This window comes from Azolla caroliniana, unplaced genomic scaffold (assembly GCF_043228905.1).
Source record: "Azolla caroliniana isolate FFs.n. ecotype wild unplaced genomic scaffold, voAzoCaro1.0.p SCAF_4, whole genome shotgun sequence".
Taxonomy (NCBI): Eukaryota; Viridiplantae; Streptophyta; class Polypodiopsida; order Salviniales; family Salviniaceae; genus Azolla; species Azolla caroliniana.
The window spans coordinates 23,377,403-23,395,564 of NW_028230439.1; the positions used below are offsets into that span (position 1 = coordinate 23,377,403).

At 38.2% G+C, this 18,162-nt stretch overlaps 2 protein-coding genes across 2 annotated transcripts; both read left to right on the top strand.

Moving 5' to 3' along the window:
- Positions 1-2,993: 2,993 nt before the first annotated feature.
- On the top strand, positions 2,994-5,061 carry LOC147865492 (adenosylhomocysteinase 2). Its single transcript, XM_087318318.1, has 3 exons — positions 2,994-3,717; positions 3,878-4,414; positions 4,666-5,061. Exons 1-3 carry the CDS (start codon positions 3,007-3,009, stop codon positions 4,873-4,875), a joined length of 1,458 nt encoding a protein of 485 aa, XP_087174444.1. The 5' UTR covers positions 2,994-3,006; the 3' UTR covers positions 4,876-5,061.
- Positions 5,062-9,308: 4,247 nt separating this feature from the next.
- On the top strand, positions 9,309-13,960 carry LOC147865493 (uric acid-xanthine permease-like). Its single transcript, XM_087318319.1, has 12 exons — positions 9,309-9,625; positions 9,751-9,823; positions 10,221-10,310; positions 10,399-10,449; positions 10,559-10,701; positions 10,797-10,964; positions 11,254-11,400; positions 11,504-11,623; positions 11,745-11,866; positions 12,052-12,233; positions 12,636-13,100; positions 13,366-13,960. The coding sequence occupies exons 1-12, from the start codon at positions 9,341-9,343 to the stop codon at positions 13,533-13,535; spliced, it is 2,016 nt and encodes a 671-aa protein (XP_087174445.1). The 5' UTR covers positions 9,309-9,340; the 3' UTR covers positions 13,536-13,960.
- The last annotated feature ends 4,202 nt before the right edge of the window (positions 13,961-18,162 follow it).

Genomic DNA, 18,162 nt, shown 5'->3' on the forward strand with positions numbered 1-18,162 from the left:
GTGTTACGAAGACTAAGGTGTGTAGCTACTAACATTCTATACAAATTTGACATTGGGCTTCAATGTTTCAAAATTGAAGGGATTGTTAGACAACTAGTGAGTTTCTTCGATTGAAAGAAAAACAAACAAAAAGAGTCGTGTTTGTTTTCTAAATTATTATTATTTTGGATGGATTATGACTCGCCCCCATGATTGGGGCGCTCCACCACTCAAGTAACCTTGTAGCGAAATAGGGAGAGAAATATCTTCAAAGATCTCGGGCAAAGTGTGTGACACATTATGAGCTCATCATTTTCTCATTGATATGGTTACACTTCCTCAACTCTCTCCTCTCTAGGGAGGGCAACACTATCATGAAGCAAACTAGTTATTGAGTTATGGAAAGGGAAGTTTTAAAGCCATTTCACGAGGAGTGAAATGTTTATTAAATTTTTCAGTGTAGCGATCTCGAAAGGGAAAAAGGGGAAGGTGCGCTCCTTTGTTGTAGATAGCAAGATTCATGATGCCACGATAACGATATGAAGTACTCGTTAAATGTGACACATTGGAGTAAAAAAGAGAGAGGTATGAACGGTTTGTAACCGTCAAATGTAATATCAAAAACCCCTAATTTAAATTCATAACACGTGTACAAGGAATCAACTCATTTTGTTCTCACGGAACATTTTGGAGACAACTGACCCACCTAGGTGAAGGGAAAGCCAGTTTTGTATATGCGACGCCACGCCACGAATACTAGCAAGGTATATTATTCTTAACAAACCGATGCTTGCCATCAATCATGTACGCCGCCGATTATGTCAGCGCAAGAAACTAGCATAAGGGACGCGCGCTCGCCATAATAACATTACATCATCGAGAAATGTGGTGGCGATCCATGTTCTTCTCTTTCCGAAGCGATCGTCGAGCATTGCAAGCTCTTCTCCCCCATTTCTCTACAATCACAGCCACCCTCGCTCGTTTGCTTTTCCCGTCCCTCCCGAAGACAAGTACGTACATACATTACATTTATACATATACGTAACTCTAGCTCATACATGTTCCCCATATGGCATACCCAGAAGACAAGAAGATGCAGGTACACATATGGGCGATTGGGCCAAAACATTGTCCTGCGCGCGCCCGTTAATACACACACACACACACACACATGGTCGGTCGGTCTCTCTCTCTACACACACGGTCGGTCGATCGGTCTATATATATATCTCTCTCTCTCTACACACACACGCACACACATGGTCGGGTCGGTCGGACAATCTCTCTCTCTCTCTCTCTCTCTACACACACACACATGGCCGGTCGGTCTCTCTCTCTCCACACACATACACACACACCTTCCCCTGTTTCCGGCCTTCTCTGTCTGTCTGTCTGTTTCTCTGAATCTGAGAAAACTAGATCTCAAGACTCTCTGTGTGTCCACGATGCCCTAAAACCCTACCTTTCTTCTTCTTCTTCTTCTTCTTCTTCTTCTCCTTAGTATATAAAGTTACCAAAGCTCTCCATTCCTCCTCCTCTCGCTCTCTCTCTCTCTCCCCTGCTCCATCCTGCAGCTCTGCTCACCTCTCCTCCTCCTCCTCCGCTTCTCCTTCGAGCGCCTTCCGACCAGTAAGTTCCTCCTCTTCTTCTTCTTCTTCATCTTTATGTCTGCATCCTTGTTTTCCTCCTCTGATTCTCCTTCCTTCCTCTTTCTCTTCTGATTCTGCCTCCTTGTTCCTCTGATTCTGTTATTTGTCTTCCCTCCTCCTTTTCTCTCTCTCTCTCTCTCTCTCTCTCTGATTCTCTTTGTGGAGGTTTTGCGTCACGTCTGTATTGTTATCCTGTCTTTATTTTTCTGCACCTTTTACTGAAAGCCCCCCATCTTGTATCGAAATATTGCATTCTCCGCCTACGTTTCTACCCCTGATTTGGATCGTTTCTCTTCCCTGCTTTTACTTCTACCTCTTCTCTACCTGTTTTCTCCCTGTGCAATTACTTACATATTGTTCCGACTTCTCTTCCCCTGGAAGCCCTCGTTTCATGAGCTGATCTACATTTTTGCTGTTGGTTTTGTTTGGGAATAATGACCATAATTTCGTTTGTTTGATAAACAACCTCTCTCTCTTGTAAGTTGTAAGGATCTGCATCCAATTCGTGGTTTCATCTCGGTTTTATTTGAATTTCTTTCGCAAGATCCAGATCTTTGTGAAGATCTTATGGATCTACATTCTCTTTATTGTGTAGATCTACCTTCTCTCTTTGTTTTTTAGAGCTGATTTGGTCTGTCTTTTGGAATAGATTCAATGGAGTAGCTTAGATCCCCAGTTAGTTCTGTAATGTGTACCGTTCTTTTACTTATGTGTCAAACCTGTTTTCGTGTTTCCAATTAAAACTCTGATTTGGCAGATCTATTTCATTTAATGTACCCAAACTTTAGATTCAGCAGATCTACTACTCTCTGGTAGTGCTCAGTGAGCATTATCCTATGGCCGAAGAAAAGTGTTTTTTCGTGTTTTTGCACTTCACCGTGCCTTGTAATCTGCATCAAATCTAGGTTTTGGCATTGAAATTCTGTCCGGGGTTAGCATTTTGTTTAAATTTATGCCAATCATTCAAATTTGTACTAACAATGACATTTTTAGTTTGAAACAATGATAAGCCGCCGTTACATTGTCTTTTTTGCATCATTGTTTCGTTTTGAAACATTAATTCTTGACTGTTCGTGAACTATTGTGTCCGAAATTCATTTAGCATGTGTTAGATCTGTGCTGTTTGTACAATTACTTGTCCCTGAAGAGATCAAAGGAAATCTTCTCGTCATTTTGTCAAATGCATTCGCATTCTATCATCATCCTAAGTTAAGTACAGTCATCTGCTCAGTGTTTTCGTTGTGTATTTTTCTATAGAAATTCCGTAGCTTTCTCCATAGTTATACATGACTTCACATGCTGTTCTTCTCTCCCATTTCTACTGGAGTATATGTTCTGATGCCTCCTTTTTTGTGTTTTATATAGATTGCTTGCAGCCATGGATCTCGCAACTGAGAAGGGTGCCAAGGGGTTCGAGTACAAGGTGAAGGACTTGTCCCAAGCAGATTTCGGACGGTTAGAGATTGATCTTGCTGAGGTTGAGATGCCTGGACTCATGTCATGCCGAACTGAATTCGGACCCTCACAACCTCTGAAGGGAGCTCGCATCACTGGATCTCTCCACATGACTATTCAAACTGCTGTCTTGATCGAAACTCTCACTGCCCTTGGTGCTGAGGTTCGTTGGTGCTCTTGCAACATCTTCTCTACCCAAGATCATGCTGCGGCCGCCATTGCTCGTGACAGTGCGAGCGTGTTTGCCTGGAAAGGAGAGACTCTTCAGGAGTATTGGTGGTGTACCGACAGAGCTCTTGATTGGGGCCCAGGTGGAGGCCCTGACCTCATCGTCGATGATGGTGGTGATGCTACCATGCTTATCCATGAAGGTGTTAAGGCCGAAGAAGCGTATGCTAAGGATGGGACTTTGCCTGATCCCACGTCTACTGACAATGCGGAGTTCCAGATTGTGCTTTCGATCATCCGTGATGGGCTAAAGAAGGACCCTAAGAGGTTTCACAGCATGAAGGATAGGCTTGTTGGTGTTTCTGAGGAGACTACCACTGGGGTGCATCGGCTTTACCAAATGCAGTTGAATGGTTCGCTTCTCTTCCCCGCCATCAATGTGAACGACTCTGTGACTAAGAGCAAGGTATACTGCACTAAAGGGTCATTCACATTGTGTTGATGACTATTTTTTTGTACATTGTCTGCAAAGCATCTACTTTACCATTATGCAATTTTCTTAATATTGTTCAATTTTTTGAGAATCTATAAGTGGTAATGTGCTCCATAATACTATTTTTTGACAGTTTGACAACCTTTATGGTTGCCGTCACTCACTGCCAGATGGTCTGATGAGAGCAACAGATGTCATGATTGCCGGTAAAATTGTAGTGGTCTGTGGTTATGGTGATGTTGGAAAAGGTTGTGCAAGTGCCATGAAGTCTGCAGGAGCCCAAGTTATTGTTACCGAGATCGACCCCATCTGTGCTCTTCAAGCTTTAATGGAAGGTATCCCTGTGTTGACTCTTGAGGATGTGGTGAAGACTGCTGATATATTTGTTACCACAACCGGTAACAAAGATATCATCATGGTTAGCCACATGAGGCAGATGAAGAACAATGCCATAGTTTGCAACATTGGTCATTTTGACAATGAGATTGATATGCTCGGCTTGGAGAATTACCCTGGAGTGAAAAAAATCACAATCAAGCCTCAAACTGATCGATGGATCTTCCCTGAGACAAACACCGGTATTATTGTTTTGGCTGAGGGAAGGCTGATGAATCTTGGATGTGCTACTGGACATCCCAGTTTTGTCATGTCTTGCTCATTCACAAATCAGGTAATGCAAACAAACATTTTCTATAATGATGATGCTCGAGTGTTTGATAATGTTTAATTGTATGCAAACCAATGTTTGATTATGCTTCAGTGCACGTTGAACTATGTATCATGATGTTTCAGTTCATTGAAAAATGGATGTTGTAGTTGTCATACATGGGAACTGTATATAATGCTTGATTCTTGCATTTTATACATTGTAGGGAAACCTATAAATCTATACCTAATCTTCTCTTTGTGGTTTTCAAATAGGTGATTGCTCAGTTGGAGCTATGGAAGGAAAAGAAAACTGGAAAGTATGGTAAGCAAGTGTATGTCTTGCCAAAGCATTTGGACGAGAAGGTGGCTGCATTGCATTTGGAGAAACTAGGTGCTAAGCTCACTAAACTCACAAGGGATCAGGCTGAATACATCAATGTGCCTGTTGAGGGACCTTACAAACCAGCGCAATACCGATACTAGATGGAAATCTTCGGCGGATTTTTAAAACTATTGAGCAACATTCATTAAGTTTTAGACTGAAAATCTTGTTTTTTTAAACACTCTTCTTCTTCTTTCAATGGCATCGATTCTTTGAGAAGAATGCTTTTGGCGATGCCCTCCTTTTGATGGTTATTTTTAATTGAGTTTTTAGCTCTTGTTTTTAAATTGTCTGTCTTTGAATAAAAATAACTGTCTGCAACTGAATTATTTCATTGTGATATGGATGGCATAACTAAATGTTTTGCAATGCATAACTGAGCATATTTCCTGTGGGATTTAAACTTTCAACATGTGGTGGAATTTTGAGTTGCAATGAATTAGTATAAATAAGGCATACATAGAGAAAAGCATTTGTATTTCATTGTGATATGGATGGCATAACTAAATATATTTTGAAGTAAATATTTTGCAATGCATAACTAAGCATATTTCCCATGGGATTAAAATTTCAACATGTGGAATTTTGAGACGAATGTACTTGATCAAGTGGAATAATGCATATTATTGTCTGCTATATATATTGCTATGTTTTTCGGTTTGAAATATATATTTTGAAATACAGTAAGCATATTTTTGTGATTTCCCATGGTACTGCAATTTCAACATGTAGAGTGAAATAATGTATAATACCGTCAGTGGGATTGTGTAGGGAGCAACAGGTAATATGCTAATAATCAATGTATAGTCAGATTAATGCTTGGCCAAAATATTGAAGTTGGTTAACAAATGTGATATGCTCGAGCACCTTTACATATCAATTTGAGTGGTATAATTGATAAAGCACGTGAATGTTGCAGATAGCTATACTCTTAAGCCTTTACGTTTTTGCTGTGAGTGGTGCAATCAGCATGTTAATCAAGATCTCATGGAATTTTCCGGTGATTTTGGAACTATAATTGGATTTGTCATGCATATGATTAAAACAATGTAAATGTAAATTATCATTGAACCTTTTTAGAGTAACCTAATCAGCACATCATATATTTGAATAATCGTGGCCGCTTTTTGATGTTATGTAGAATTCAAAGGGTATGATCAATGCTACCCATATTGAGACACATGTGATCTTTTAAATTAATGGGTGAAAAAAATACCTACACATGGGACATAGAGTTTCAGATTTAATTCACTCTCAAATTGGTGCTAGCTAGCATCTCCATTCTCATTGATTTATTATGCATGCATGAATCTAAAAAAATAGTTTACAAATTTCCAGAATGAGAATGCTTTAGGAAAACAAAAATATATCAAAAATAGGTTATTGTTGGGAATGCAATTATCACGCAACAATTTTAAGAAATATGTTTGAAGATGCACAAAGCTTACAAGTATATTGGAAAACTTTTACATGCATAATAAGATGTTGGGAAAACAAGTCCCTCCGGATGGGAAGAGCACGAGTCGCATGAAATGGAGTCGATATGTAAACTCGACGAAGGCCGAAAATCGACAATCGATTCGGTTATTAACCGAATCGGTCAAAGTCGAATCGAGAGGGGGCTATAATTGTAAATAGCCTAAATATGCCTTTAATGGGCCATAGTTGTAAATAGCTCATATTGTATATTAGTATAAATATACTTGGGGCAAGTAGTTAGATTGTGTGCATAATCATTATTGTGTTGTTGCCACTGTAACTAGAGAGAGAGAGGGTGTAACTCTATATCTATCAGTCCACAAAGAAGAGGTCAAGGTCGTTGCCTTGAATCCTCTTGTCATACTCCTCCCTTTATAGTGATTTGGTTTGGAGTTTGTGGACTCCACTTGGTTTTTCCCATTTAGGTTTTCCACGTTAAATATCTTGTGTTTTTGTACTTCTGTTTTATGTTTGTCTTTCTGTTTGTGCACTATCTTACTTGATCTTTGCACCCCGAATATACATACAATAAACTGGTTGTGGCTGGTTTTCAATTCTAACATAAGACTAGCAATAGCTTAAAACAAAAGTTATACTTGTGACAACTCAAATAAGTGTAAACCATGCATTTTGTATAATGATGAGCTAATTGAAATAATAAAAGTTTCAATTACATTGGGCTAAAGGTTCCCTCCAATAATACATGGAGCAAGTGTTCAATTCATCGGTTCGAAGTAAGAAATGATTAATGTCAAAATCGGAAACAACAAGGAAAAGATTCAAGTCCTAGAAGGAGCATGATATGAAGAAATGGTTTGGAAGATGGGACACATTATATTTGCTTCATGATGCCTAAATCAAATCCTTAGTGAATGTAGAGGATTTTTTGCATTGCTAACGTATCATAACTTTGTGAAAGATGCTTCACTAAACTATAAAACTATCCTCTTATCCCAACAAGCAAACCATACTTACCGATAGATAATTTTGCTTAGGTTTAACTCATAGTCATTTTGATGTGAGTCTAGGTGTTAGGATATTATCAATGACACTTGCTAAATGTGCCTATTTTGCCCCCGAACAAGTTTGTGAGGATCAATATCAGACTATACTACAACAATCCACCTCTCTAATTGTCGGTCCAAACATATTCCTACACACATTTCTTTGTTAGTTGCAATGCACACTCTTAATTGCAAAATTCATTTACTAAAATTCTTGACTCCATCAAGAGTGGTTAATGAAAATGTTTTAGTTTGCTCTCGTAGGTCATTTGTAAATCTATATGTCTATCTATTGTTTTTACTCAACATCCAAAGTGAGCATGGTTTGGAGAGCCAAGAAGGAACAATAGATGAAAGTAAACATACGTTTCTCCTAGGTTGAAATTGTGGCACATGTTTCCCAAAATGTTAAAGGCTTTTGAGTATTGGTTGGTTATACCAAAAGATGTGAAAAAACTTGGAAATGGTGAATGTTCTAGATAAACTTCACCTATGCTAATATACACTATAATGGAAGTCTTGTCTACTGGTCAATAACGAATACATGCATTACTAAATAAAACAATAGCTTGCGAAGTTTTCATGAATTTTGCAAGATAATTGCACAAAGACACTACACAACATAAGGCAATACAATTCAAATCATTGACAATCACATAGTTATGGTGGGATCTAGTATGGCATTGGTAATCTCATTCATCTATAGATTGTATTGGAGGAGAGTTGGCGTAACAAAAAATGATGTATTGTTTTGTATATTTTCTATGGAACTACCCATAGTCTAGTTATACTAACTAAAAGAATGCATCCAAGAAGCCTCGAGAGAATGCAAGAGAAAACTAGCCATTGGACACTTGACAAGATTGCTTTAGATATTTTTATGTAGATGATAAAGTAGTTTGACATATTCTAACTTGAGGTTGCAAATTTCTTCAGATTAGGTACATAATTTATATGAGCATAGTGATGTTGCATTGAATGTGTGTAACACCAAAGTCATGGGGGTAGCCATCGTAATGAGAGCAACCGTAATTGGTTTAGTTTGCCGCATTAGAAACCATTGTGATGAAGTGGAGAATAATTAGAGTATACGTGACCTATGTGCTGCAAAATAAAATAAATAGAGGAATATATGACACTTCCTCAAATGGGAGGACTCCAAGCATGATCTTTGTAAAGTCCTTGACAAGGTAGTTACTAGTGACTAAGGGTTAGAGAACGCCAAACAGGGACACAAAAGTGTCATCATCGACTTCATGTATGCTCTTTTGTCATGTAGGACCGAAATGTGAATAACAAAACAATGACGAACTGGCAACAATATTAGTAGCAAATAATGTCCCATTTGAGCTTATACGTGAGCGGGGAGAGTGCTTTGTAATGATTGATGGGTGTCCCATGGATCGTGTTGGGCCCCCTTGACTATCGATACCAGCAATACCATCGTCATCATCAGTTGTTGGTTAGGAACATGAGGTCCAGAGAAAGTCGCACAATGTCTCTCTCTGTTCTTTGGAAGATGACCAGTGGACATGCGGAATGGTAGTTGGGGGGCCTTGTCAGGTGCGTGCCCTGTCTCCGACCAAATCACGGAGACAAATCACCTATCTAGCCGGTAGCTAGGCCTTCTATTATTTCACTGTGGCCTCCATGTGACCTCTATCAAAATTGGGAACACATTTTGGTCTTGAATTTTGAAAATAAGGCTTGCAAAATTGGGGGTAGGTTTTGACAAATTCAAAAGGTAGAATTTTTTTCTTCTTCTTTTTTCTTGAATGGAAACAGAGTAGAGGAGAGAAAGCAGAACAGGGCAGAGAGAGAGAGAGAGAGAGAGAGAAGTTAGAATTTGGAGGAACCTGCAGACAGATTATATATATAAAATGGTGTGTTTGTTTGGGAGGGGGGCAGCCCATTTAAAATACAAGGCCAGAGACAAAAAACAAACAAACTCACTCTCAAAACAGAGAAGAAGGAGTAGTAGATGTAGAAGAAGCATCCCTGCTTTTACAAAAAGCTCTATTTTGATCCTTTTTGTTTCTCTTCACTCCCAATCCCCTTTTCCTATATTCGGCTTTTCTTCAGGATGAGTACTGGCAATGTTCCAGAAGCCTTTCATCTTCATAATGCTGCGTTTGCTACTGGTAATGGACATAATCATAATGAAGAAGGTGCCGATCCCTCTCTATACAGCCCCAATACCAAGAATTCTTTGTTTTCCAAGGTCGTTGGGGACTATGATTGGGGCTTCCTGTGCTTGCCTCGCTCTCCTTTCCAGAAATACACCAAACCAACCCCTTTCTATTCCAAAGATGAGGAAATTCCCCTCTTCTTGGCTCTTGTCATGGGTCTCCAACATTGCCTTGCAATGGTGAGGATATGCAGATTTCATTTTTATTTATCTATATTAACTCAATCGATCTCCATTTTTACAAGAATAAGCTTTTCTTTATCCTTGTTTCGATTTTTTTGATTTGGATTTGTACATTTCTGTAGGTTGGTGGTATCATCACTGCCCCTATTATCATTTCTGGCTCAGCAAACTTCTCCAGTCAAGAGACAGTTGCTTGTAAGTGTGGCCGAAGATGATACCCAACACACCCCACGAGTTCTGATTTTCTAATTTAGAGATAATATGTATATACCCAGAAATCTGTTGCTATACACGATAATGTCCTATTTAAGTAGGACATCGTAAAACTTGTTCTCTCTCTCTCTCTCTCTCTCTACACACACACACACATCTCAAGTAGGACATCATTATCACTTAATTGACATTTGAATTACTGTTCTGAGCTGTCAAATATAACACTTCATATGACATATAGAGAAGCACATAATCTTGAACTTGACAATATGGAAACATAGGAATATGTCTAAAACTTCTTTCAAATAAATTTATTTTCATGGCCAATTCATCCACTTCATATTTTTTTAGAAGATCACTTGATGGGTTTTCTTTACAGATTTGGTATCAGCTGCATTGATCGTGACCTCGATTGCATCTTTCATTCAAGTGTATCAAATCAAAATACCTTTCACTAATTATGTTATAGGTGAGTGAGGTGGTGGTCTATTACTGAATCTCATATACTACAGCAAACCAAATTTCCCAATGTAACAAGGTTCTTTCCACTTTTGCAGGTTCAGGACTTTTATCTGTGATGGGCATCTCATTTGCATACATACCTGTTGGTAAAATTTCTTTACGAATGATTCAGATTTTTTGCTCAAATGCAACATAGATTCCATAGCATAACACTTCACTCAAAATTGGGCAATTTGTTTATTGAAAAATTCACAGCGCAGCATGTGCTTACAAGCTTACAGACTTGCTCATGTGGAGGTACCTCTTGTCAAGTAAATGGATCCTGTAAGCAATGCACTCAACCCCTTGAAGGACAATGTTATACGGGTGAAGAGGCATATGGTGCTATACTTGGAACCGTGAGTAAATATACATATTCGGCATTGCACTTTACATAGATAAATACCATATATACCCATGTACTAAAACAAGTTCAATGTGAATGATGTGTTAGATACTTGTGGTATGCTGGTTTCAAACAGCGCTTTCATTCGCTTCCCCAAAGGTCCTACGTCGAATTTTCCCACCAGTTGTGACAGGAACTTGCTTGATTCTGGTCGGAGTATCTTTAGTGGCTACGGGATTTGAGCTTTGGGGTGGAGGACAATATTGCGCAAGCCAAGTAAGATTTTCTCCTTAAGAATGTGTATTGACAAAGATAGGTGGATTTCATTGTTTGTAGAGGTCAGATATGAACTATGGGACTTAAATGAACCATTTTTTCATGTAGCACATGTGGAGTTGGTAAGTGATTGTTGCAATTTGAGATTGCACATTGTGACTGATAGAAATGTGTATACAGGATAGGTCAGGATTGAAAATGTGAGGAAAGAAAATTTGAATGTGATTGAAGGTGAAAAGCATTGTAGAGAGATAGATGTAAATAAAATTTTGTATATTTATGTGTGCAGGTGTTAACTACAAAAGTACCTTGCTCTGGAAATGGGACAGTGGTGCTACCATTTGGACATCCGAATTATTTGGGGCTAGGACTTGTAGTCTTTGTGTCATTCATAGTGATTGAGCTCTTTGGATCACCGTTCATTAAGAATGCCCAGGTAAAAAATGGAAAAGAAAAAGTCGTTACTCATCCCAATGTTAATTGGGAATCAATCAGGCATAAAGTTAAGGTTCTGTTATGTCTCCTGTGATTGGTGACAGGTTATCGTTGCCTTGCTGATCTCTATGATTGTTGTGGCAATCACACACGTTACTGATTGCAACCAGAATTGTGCGGAACCAGTGTGTAATGCACCAGTTTGCTATGATGTTCTCCCTTTGGTAATGCATTCTAATGAGAGCTGTATTCTTCATACACATACACATACAGCTGTTGTAATACACATTCTAATGAGAGCTGCTGATATAAAGTCTTCTAAATGCAAAAAAATGTATTTTGCAGGGTGTGTATTACAACAGCTCATTGAATCAAATAAGTGGTACTCCATTATCTCAATACCCGAACAGCACAGTTTGTGCTCCGCCAACATGTGCTCCAGCAGTGTGCTCATGCAAATCACTGCGGTAAACGATGATTTTCCTATGAGGTTATACATATTACAATATATATGTGTACAGAGAGAGAGAGAGAGAACCAATAAAACAGATCTCTCTAACATTTATGCTATAGGTGTGATTTTAATATTTAGATATGCTATAGCAACCGGATGCTCACACATTGAAGGCGGTGATGTTTTCTGAATTCGCAGTTATATAACAGGGGACCAAATTGCTTCAGCAGACTGGGTGACTTTCATCTGGACTCATAGGTTTCCTCTAACATTCTATGCGCCGGCTGTGTTGCCATTGCTTGTTGCTTCCATTGTAGCTGCTACAGAGTGCATTGGGGATGTGACAGCGACAACAGAAGCCAGCGGACTTCCTCCTTATGGTATATGAATTTAGGGCTTAGGGTTTATAGTTCATACTCTTTGTGGATATTTTTATGTTATTATTTTGTTCTAGATTTTATAAATCATGCACTTGTTGATCTGCCATGTAATTGTTTTGTTCTTGTGTTTACAACAAATTGGGAATGTATCCACTATCGTGTTATTCTTTAGGTCTAGGGTTATCACACACTTTTTGATGGGTTATTTTATGCTTTCATGGTTTAAACTTCTATAGGGTAGAAGGTTATCATTGGATGTGTTGCATGGTTTTAGTCTAGGGGATTATGGTTAACAAAAACTTTTAGATATGCTATCTCTTTATGTGCTTGTACAATATCAATTTTGAGCTTGGCTATTTATTCAGAGATGAAGGAACCTAAAGCATGGGTTGTTTATGGCAGGACCTGACTATGAGAGATCGATACAGGGAGCTTTGTTAGCAGATGGGGTCAACACATTTTGGGCTGCCCTTGGAACATGCATCCCTTTGACAACATATTCTCAAAACAATGGGGTGATCTTGTTATCACGATGTGCATCACGTCGGGCAGGATATGCATGTTGCCTTTGGCTCTTTCTTTTGGGCGTCTTCGCAAAATTTGCGGCTATTTTTATTTCTATCCCCAACTGTGTTCTTGGGGCTCTGACAGCTTGCCTTGTTGCCAGTGTCGTGGTATCTGGCATCCACGTGTTGAATTCAAGAGAAGGTTTGACGCGGCGGAATCGTTTCATTGCGACTCTAGCTCTTGGGATGGGGCTTGGTGTTAACCTTGTCCCGACTTGGGTGAATATTGTAGGGCAACAAAGCTACCCAAATGAAGGGAATTTTTGGCCAGTGAATCCTGATTGGAGTCCGGGATACCGAGGTTCTCTTTCCCCCCTATCTTTCGTTTTCTATTTGTTATTGTACAAAGCTGTATTATATTATATATGAACAGAATTATTTTCTAGGTGCAAAACAACCAAACCACATTGATCCTGACCAAACAAAAAATGAAAACCGCTAATCGTCATGTGATTTTGTTAACAATCCCTTGATGATTATGTGCCTAAATGATGTCATTTACTTCTGTTTTCTTGCATAGAAAAATGATGGGCATGGCTCTAACTAGGCCCTCATTTCTTGTGCAGGATTTAGAGATGCAGTTGTCTTGTTCATATCCAATGGTTTCTCGCTGGGAGGCTTTATTGCATTTCTTCTCAACCTCATCTTGCCATTCGAAACAGAAGGCAGTGATTCAAGTCATGGTCGTGATAATGATGATATACAGTCGCTCAAGCAAAATCAATGCGCGATCTAAATTTTATTCAAAAATTGATTTTGCCGTGCATTGCAACCTCATTTTGAAAGTATCCAAGCAATTGTTGTGACCACATGGCCCTAAAAAATACTCAATGAAGAAATAGTAAAAGTAAAAACAGAAGTGGAATAAAAAAAGACAAGAAAACATGGAAAAATGAAAAGATCTTGACCTAAAGAATCATGGGGTAGTGCGCATTAAAAACTCTCATCCCCCACTTGTTAGATATAAACTAGCGTCCATAAAAAAAAGTAATGCCACTTGATGTTTTTTTAGATCAAACAATTGGAATTCTGCATAAAATTGTAGTTGGGTTGAAATGAATGAAGTCTGTAGATGTCACTTCTATGTATGCAAATGGATTGGAGTTCTGTATTTTTCAACCTCTAATAATGATATGGTGCAACTAGTGTCCCAATTGAAAGCAAATTGGGTTTGTTTCATGTAATGTTATGGTCTTATTCAAATAAATGTCATTGAAAACGAAGTCTAAACAAACTTGGGAAGGTGTGCATCTCTACAAGCCAAAGTATAAGGAGAAGTAGATACTTTCAATTTACATCTTTTGATCTAGTCTCTAATAAGAGAACATTATCCATGCTATGGAGCTAAGGTAGTTGTAGGTGCACTGTCGATGTTTTTAAATGAAATTTCAATTGTGTACACTCACTTGACCATGTAATCTAATGTAATGTAACCAACAAAATGGTAGAATTTTTTTTGTGATACAAACACTCGATTGCTTTCAGTCACGTCATATGATAGACTCTTTGGATTATTATTGTATTAGCACTTCAAATCTTAAACTTTGATAGGAGACGGCCCACGTAAGTGTTAAGCCAATATGCTTTTTGGGAAAAAATATTTTAATTGCCATATGTTAAAAACAACAAAACAGTTTCAAGCAACTACTTTTAGTTGTCACATTAACTCTACACCACATCTAGATTAGTTACTATTATTAACTATTATTGTTTTCCTTTTATTAGTAACTGTATTTTTAAACACACCCAACGTTCCCTCCACTTTCTCTATTATATAAAGAGGAAACCAGGAATGTTAGAGTGTGGTATTTTTATGCTCTAGCTGCTGTAGCAATTAACTCTTGTAGTTGTATTCCAGCTTGTTATCCCACCTTATTATCTATTACATAGCAGTTTCAATTCTCCTCATTTCTGTTCATGTATCTCTCATTTCCTTACATGGTATCAGAGCGTGAGTAGTACGAAGCTTGAAAATATACCTCCCGCTCCATACTCTACTTCTTAAAAAAAAAGAAAACAGAAAGAAAGAGAAAACGAGACAACAACCTTACCATTATGGCAAGCTCCACTCAAGCAAGAAAATACTTGGTAGATAAACTTAACGCAAAGAACTATAGAATTTGGAAACCAAGGATGGAGCTACTACTTGACTTGGAGGAGCTACTTGAAGTCACCACAGGAACCTGTCAAGCACCAAAAGGCACACAATCAGAAGCATGGAAAGAATGGAAAAACAAATATAAACGGGCAAAACTTGAAATACTGCTACATGTAGAAGATAGGCAGGTTGATGCCATTCGAAAACTCACAACTGCGGCAGAAATGTGGTCCAAACTAAAACATATGTTTGAACCACAAGATGGTACAACTAGAATCCATAGTCTTGCTACCTTGTTTCACATGTGTGTTTTGCAGGAAGAAGAAGATGTTCTTACCTTCTTGGATACTTGAGAGACATATCTCGAAGAAGCCACCATTGCCGGAAATGAAATCTCAGAAGAAATGAAGATTGGGCTCTTATTGAGTAAACTTCTAGAATCTTGGAATACTTTTATCACTATGAATAGCCAGGGTAACTCCTTATCTGATCTGATTACAAAAGTTTGTCATGAAAATCTACGACGACAACTTAAAAATTCTACTCCATCAATGGCAATGACTGTTGCAATCAACAAACCACAAAAATTGTCATATAACAATCGCTACAAGTCTAGATTTGACAATTACAAATACAATGAAGTCTCTAATTCGAGAAAGGGAAATGAATCACAAAGAACTTCATCAAAACAGCTTGGTGGAGGCTTCAAACTAGTCTGCAAATATTGCAAAAGAGAAAGGCACATTGAGAGGGTATGTCGATTCAAGCAATTTGCGGAAAATAAGAAACAACCACAAGCCAACAATGACATTTCAGAGGATAAATCTGATGATAAATCAGAATGCTATTTAGAATCAAGAGGTGATTACGATAACATGCCAGAAGAAGGAAACCTTATTCAAGCATACCACGTCACTTGTAGTCACCCTCTCTCTTCATTAACTACAAGGCTCATGGAGCATGGGGAATGTGGAAGCTCATAAGTTATGTGTCATAGAATATGATTCTATGACTCATACTAAATGCTAGAATACAAAGAGGTGACATAATGGTGACTCTTGACTGTTGGAGTGTCTATTCACTCTCAAGGTGAGTTCACACACTAGACCAAGTTGAGCTTGATTCTCAACAAGGAGTTTATGTGGATGACTTACCAATTGTTGGTACCTCCCGACATGACATTCTTCAATTTGTCAAGGAGTTACAAACTTCCTTTCCCACCAAGCACCTTGGAGAACTTGAATACTTTCTTGGTCTAGAAGTCAACCACAATCGCAGTACGTGAATCCTCTCCATCTCCCAAAATAAATTAGTTGATGGTATTCTTCAAAAGTTTGATATGATGGATTGCTCCTCCGTTGCTACTCCACTCACTATTCCTTGCCATCTATCTAGCTCTGACTCCCCCTCTACTCCTGAAGAAGTTGCTTTTATGAAAAATATACCATATCGCCAAATTCTCGGTAGTTTGCGGTACTTAGTGAGTTGCACCCGCCTTGATCTATCATTCTCCACGGGTTTTCTATCACGTTTTATGGAGCATCCAGACCCCCGTCATTGGGAAGCCTTGAAACGTGTCCTCTTATACTTAAAATACACACGTGATATGACCCTCTCTTACAAAGCCTTGCCCGCATTCTCTAAAGGTGGATTGGTGGCTCCACTACATGGCTGGACAAATGCAGACTGGGGTGGTGACAAAGATACCTCACAATCTACAACCGGATATCTTTTCACATTCAATGGTGGTGCCATCACTTGGAAGACAAAGAAACAATCTACGGTGGCATTGTCCTCCACAGAGGCTGAGTATATTGCTGCCACCTTGGTCGCTAAAGAGGGGCTTTGGCTAAAATCCATTTTTGATGAACTCAACATTATCCACATTATTGAGTTACAGCTTTGGTGTGATAATAAGTCATGTATTACGATAGCACGGAATCCAAAGATCACTGAACAGAACAAGCACATTCGGGCCTGCTATCATTTTTTGTGTGAATTATTTGAGGATGGTACCATTCGCCTTGACTATACTCCTACCCTCCACATGTGGGCGGATTTCTTGACCAAACCAATGCCTGCTGTCAAACATTGGTCTTGTTGCCAACATGTTGGCCTCAAATGCGGAGCTAGAGTCACGGGAGGGTGTTAGAAACAACAAAACAGTTTCAGAGCAACTACTTTTAGTTGTCACATTAACTCTACACCACATCTAGATTAGTTACTATTATTAACTATTATTGTTTTCCTTTTATTAGTAACTGTATTTTTAAACACATCCAACGTTCCCTCCACTTTCTCTATTATATAAAGAGGAAACCAGGAATGTTAGAGTGTGGTATTTTTATGCTCTAGCTGCTGTAGCAATTAACTCTTGTAGTTGTATTCCAGCTTGTTATCCCACCTTATTATCTATTACATAGCAGTTTCAATTCTCCTCATTTCTGTTCATGTACCTCTCATTTCCTTACACCATACTCTCACACTATCTCTTAAAAGGCTAAACCAATTCTCCTAGAAACAAAAAATTCTAAAATCACTCCTAAAATTAAATTTGGTTTAAACTCAAAATTATATTAATCAAATTTCTTCTAGATATTAATGATCTAGTTAATGATAAACTTAGAAGTCAATGAAATGTTATTTGAGATATCTACCATCATTACACAAATTTGTCTTCCAATTGTGAGTAAAATATGAATGCCAAATTCTTGTTCTTTGGATGATAATGCATGTTATGACCATATGAACAACTACTTTTACATCATTTTGACAATTTAAAATATGATAAACATCTTATATACGTTTACATTTGAAAAAACTCACTCTTGTGTGTCAATCCATATGTTTTCAACATCTTAGATTACACTCTTATGTATTAAAAGCCTAGCTCAAACATTATTCCAATCTTCTAAGTGAAAGCTTTAGGACTTCGTAAAGCTGTGGAAGTTGCAATCACCTTCAAAAGAAAATATCATTGCAGTTTGAGTAGGAATGTTGCAATAAATGATAAGTATTGTACTAAAGAGAGGCAGGTCCACATGCCACTTGTGATTGACTTAGCTTTGTATATTGTTCACCCTAACTTCCATAGACCCATAAAACAATTATTAATAAACTTGATATGAGTTTCCCTTGACTATATGCATGAGCCAATAAGAAAAGTTGGAAGCATTGTCTTTACAAACATAATAGATTGAAACTCTAAAATTCAAAAATCAAACTCATAAATTGTGTTTTGCAATACTTACGCGACCAAATAAGA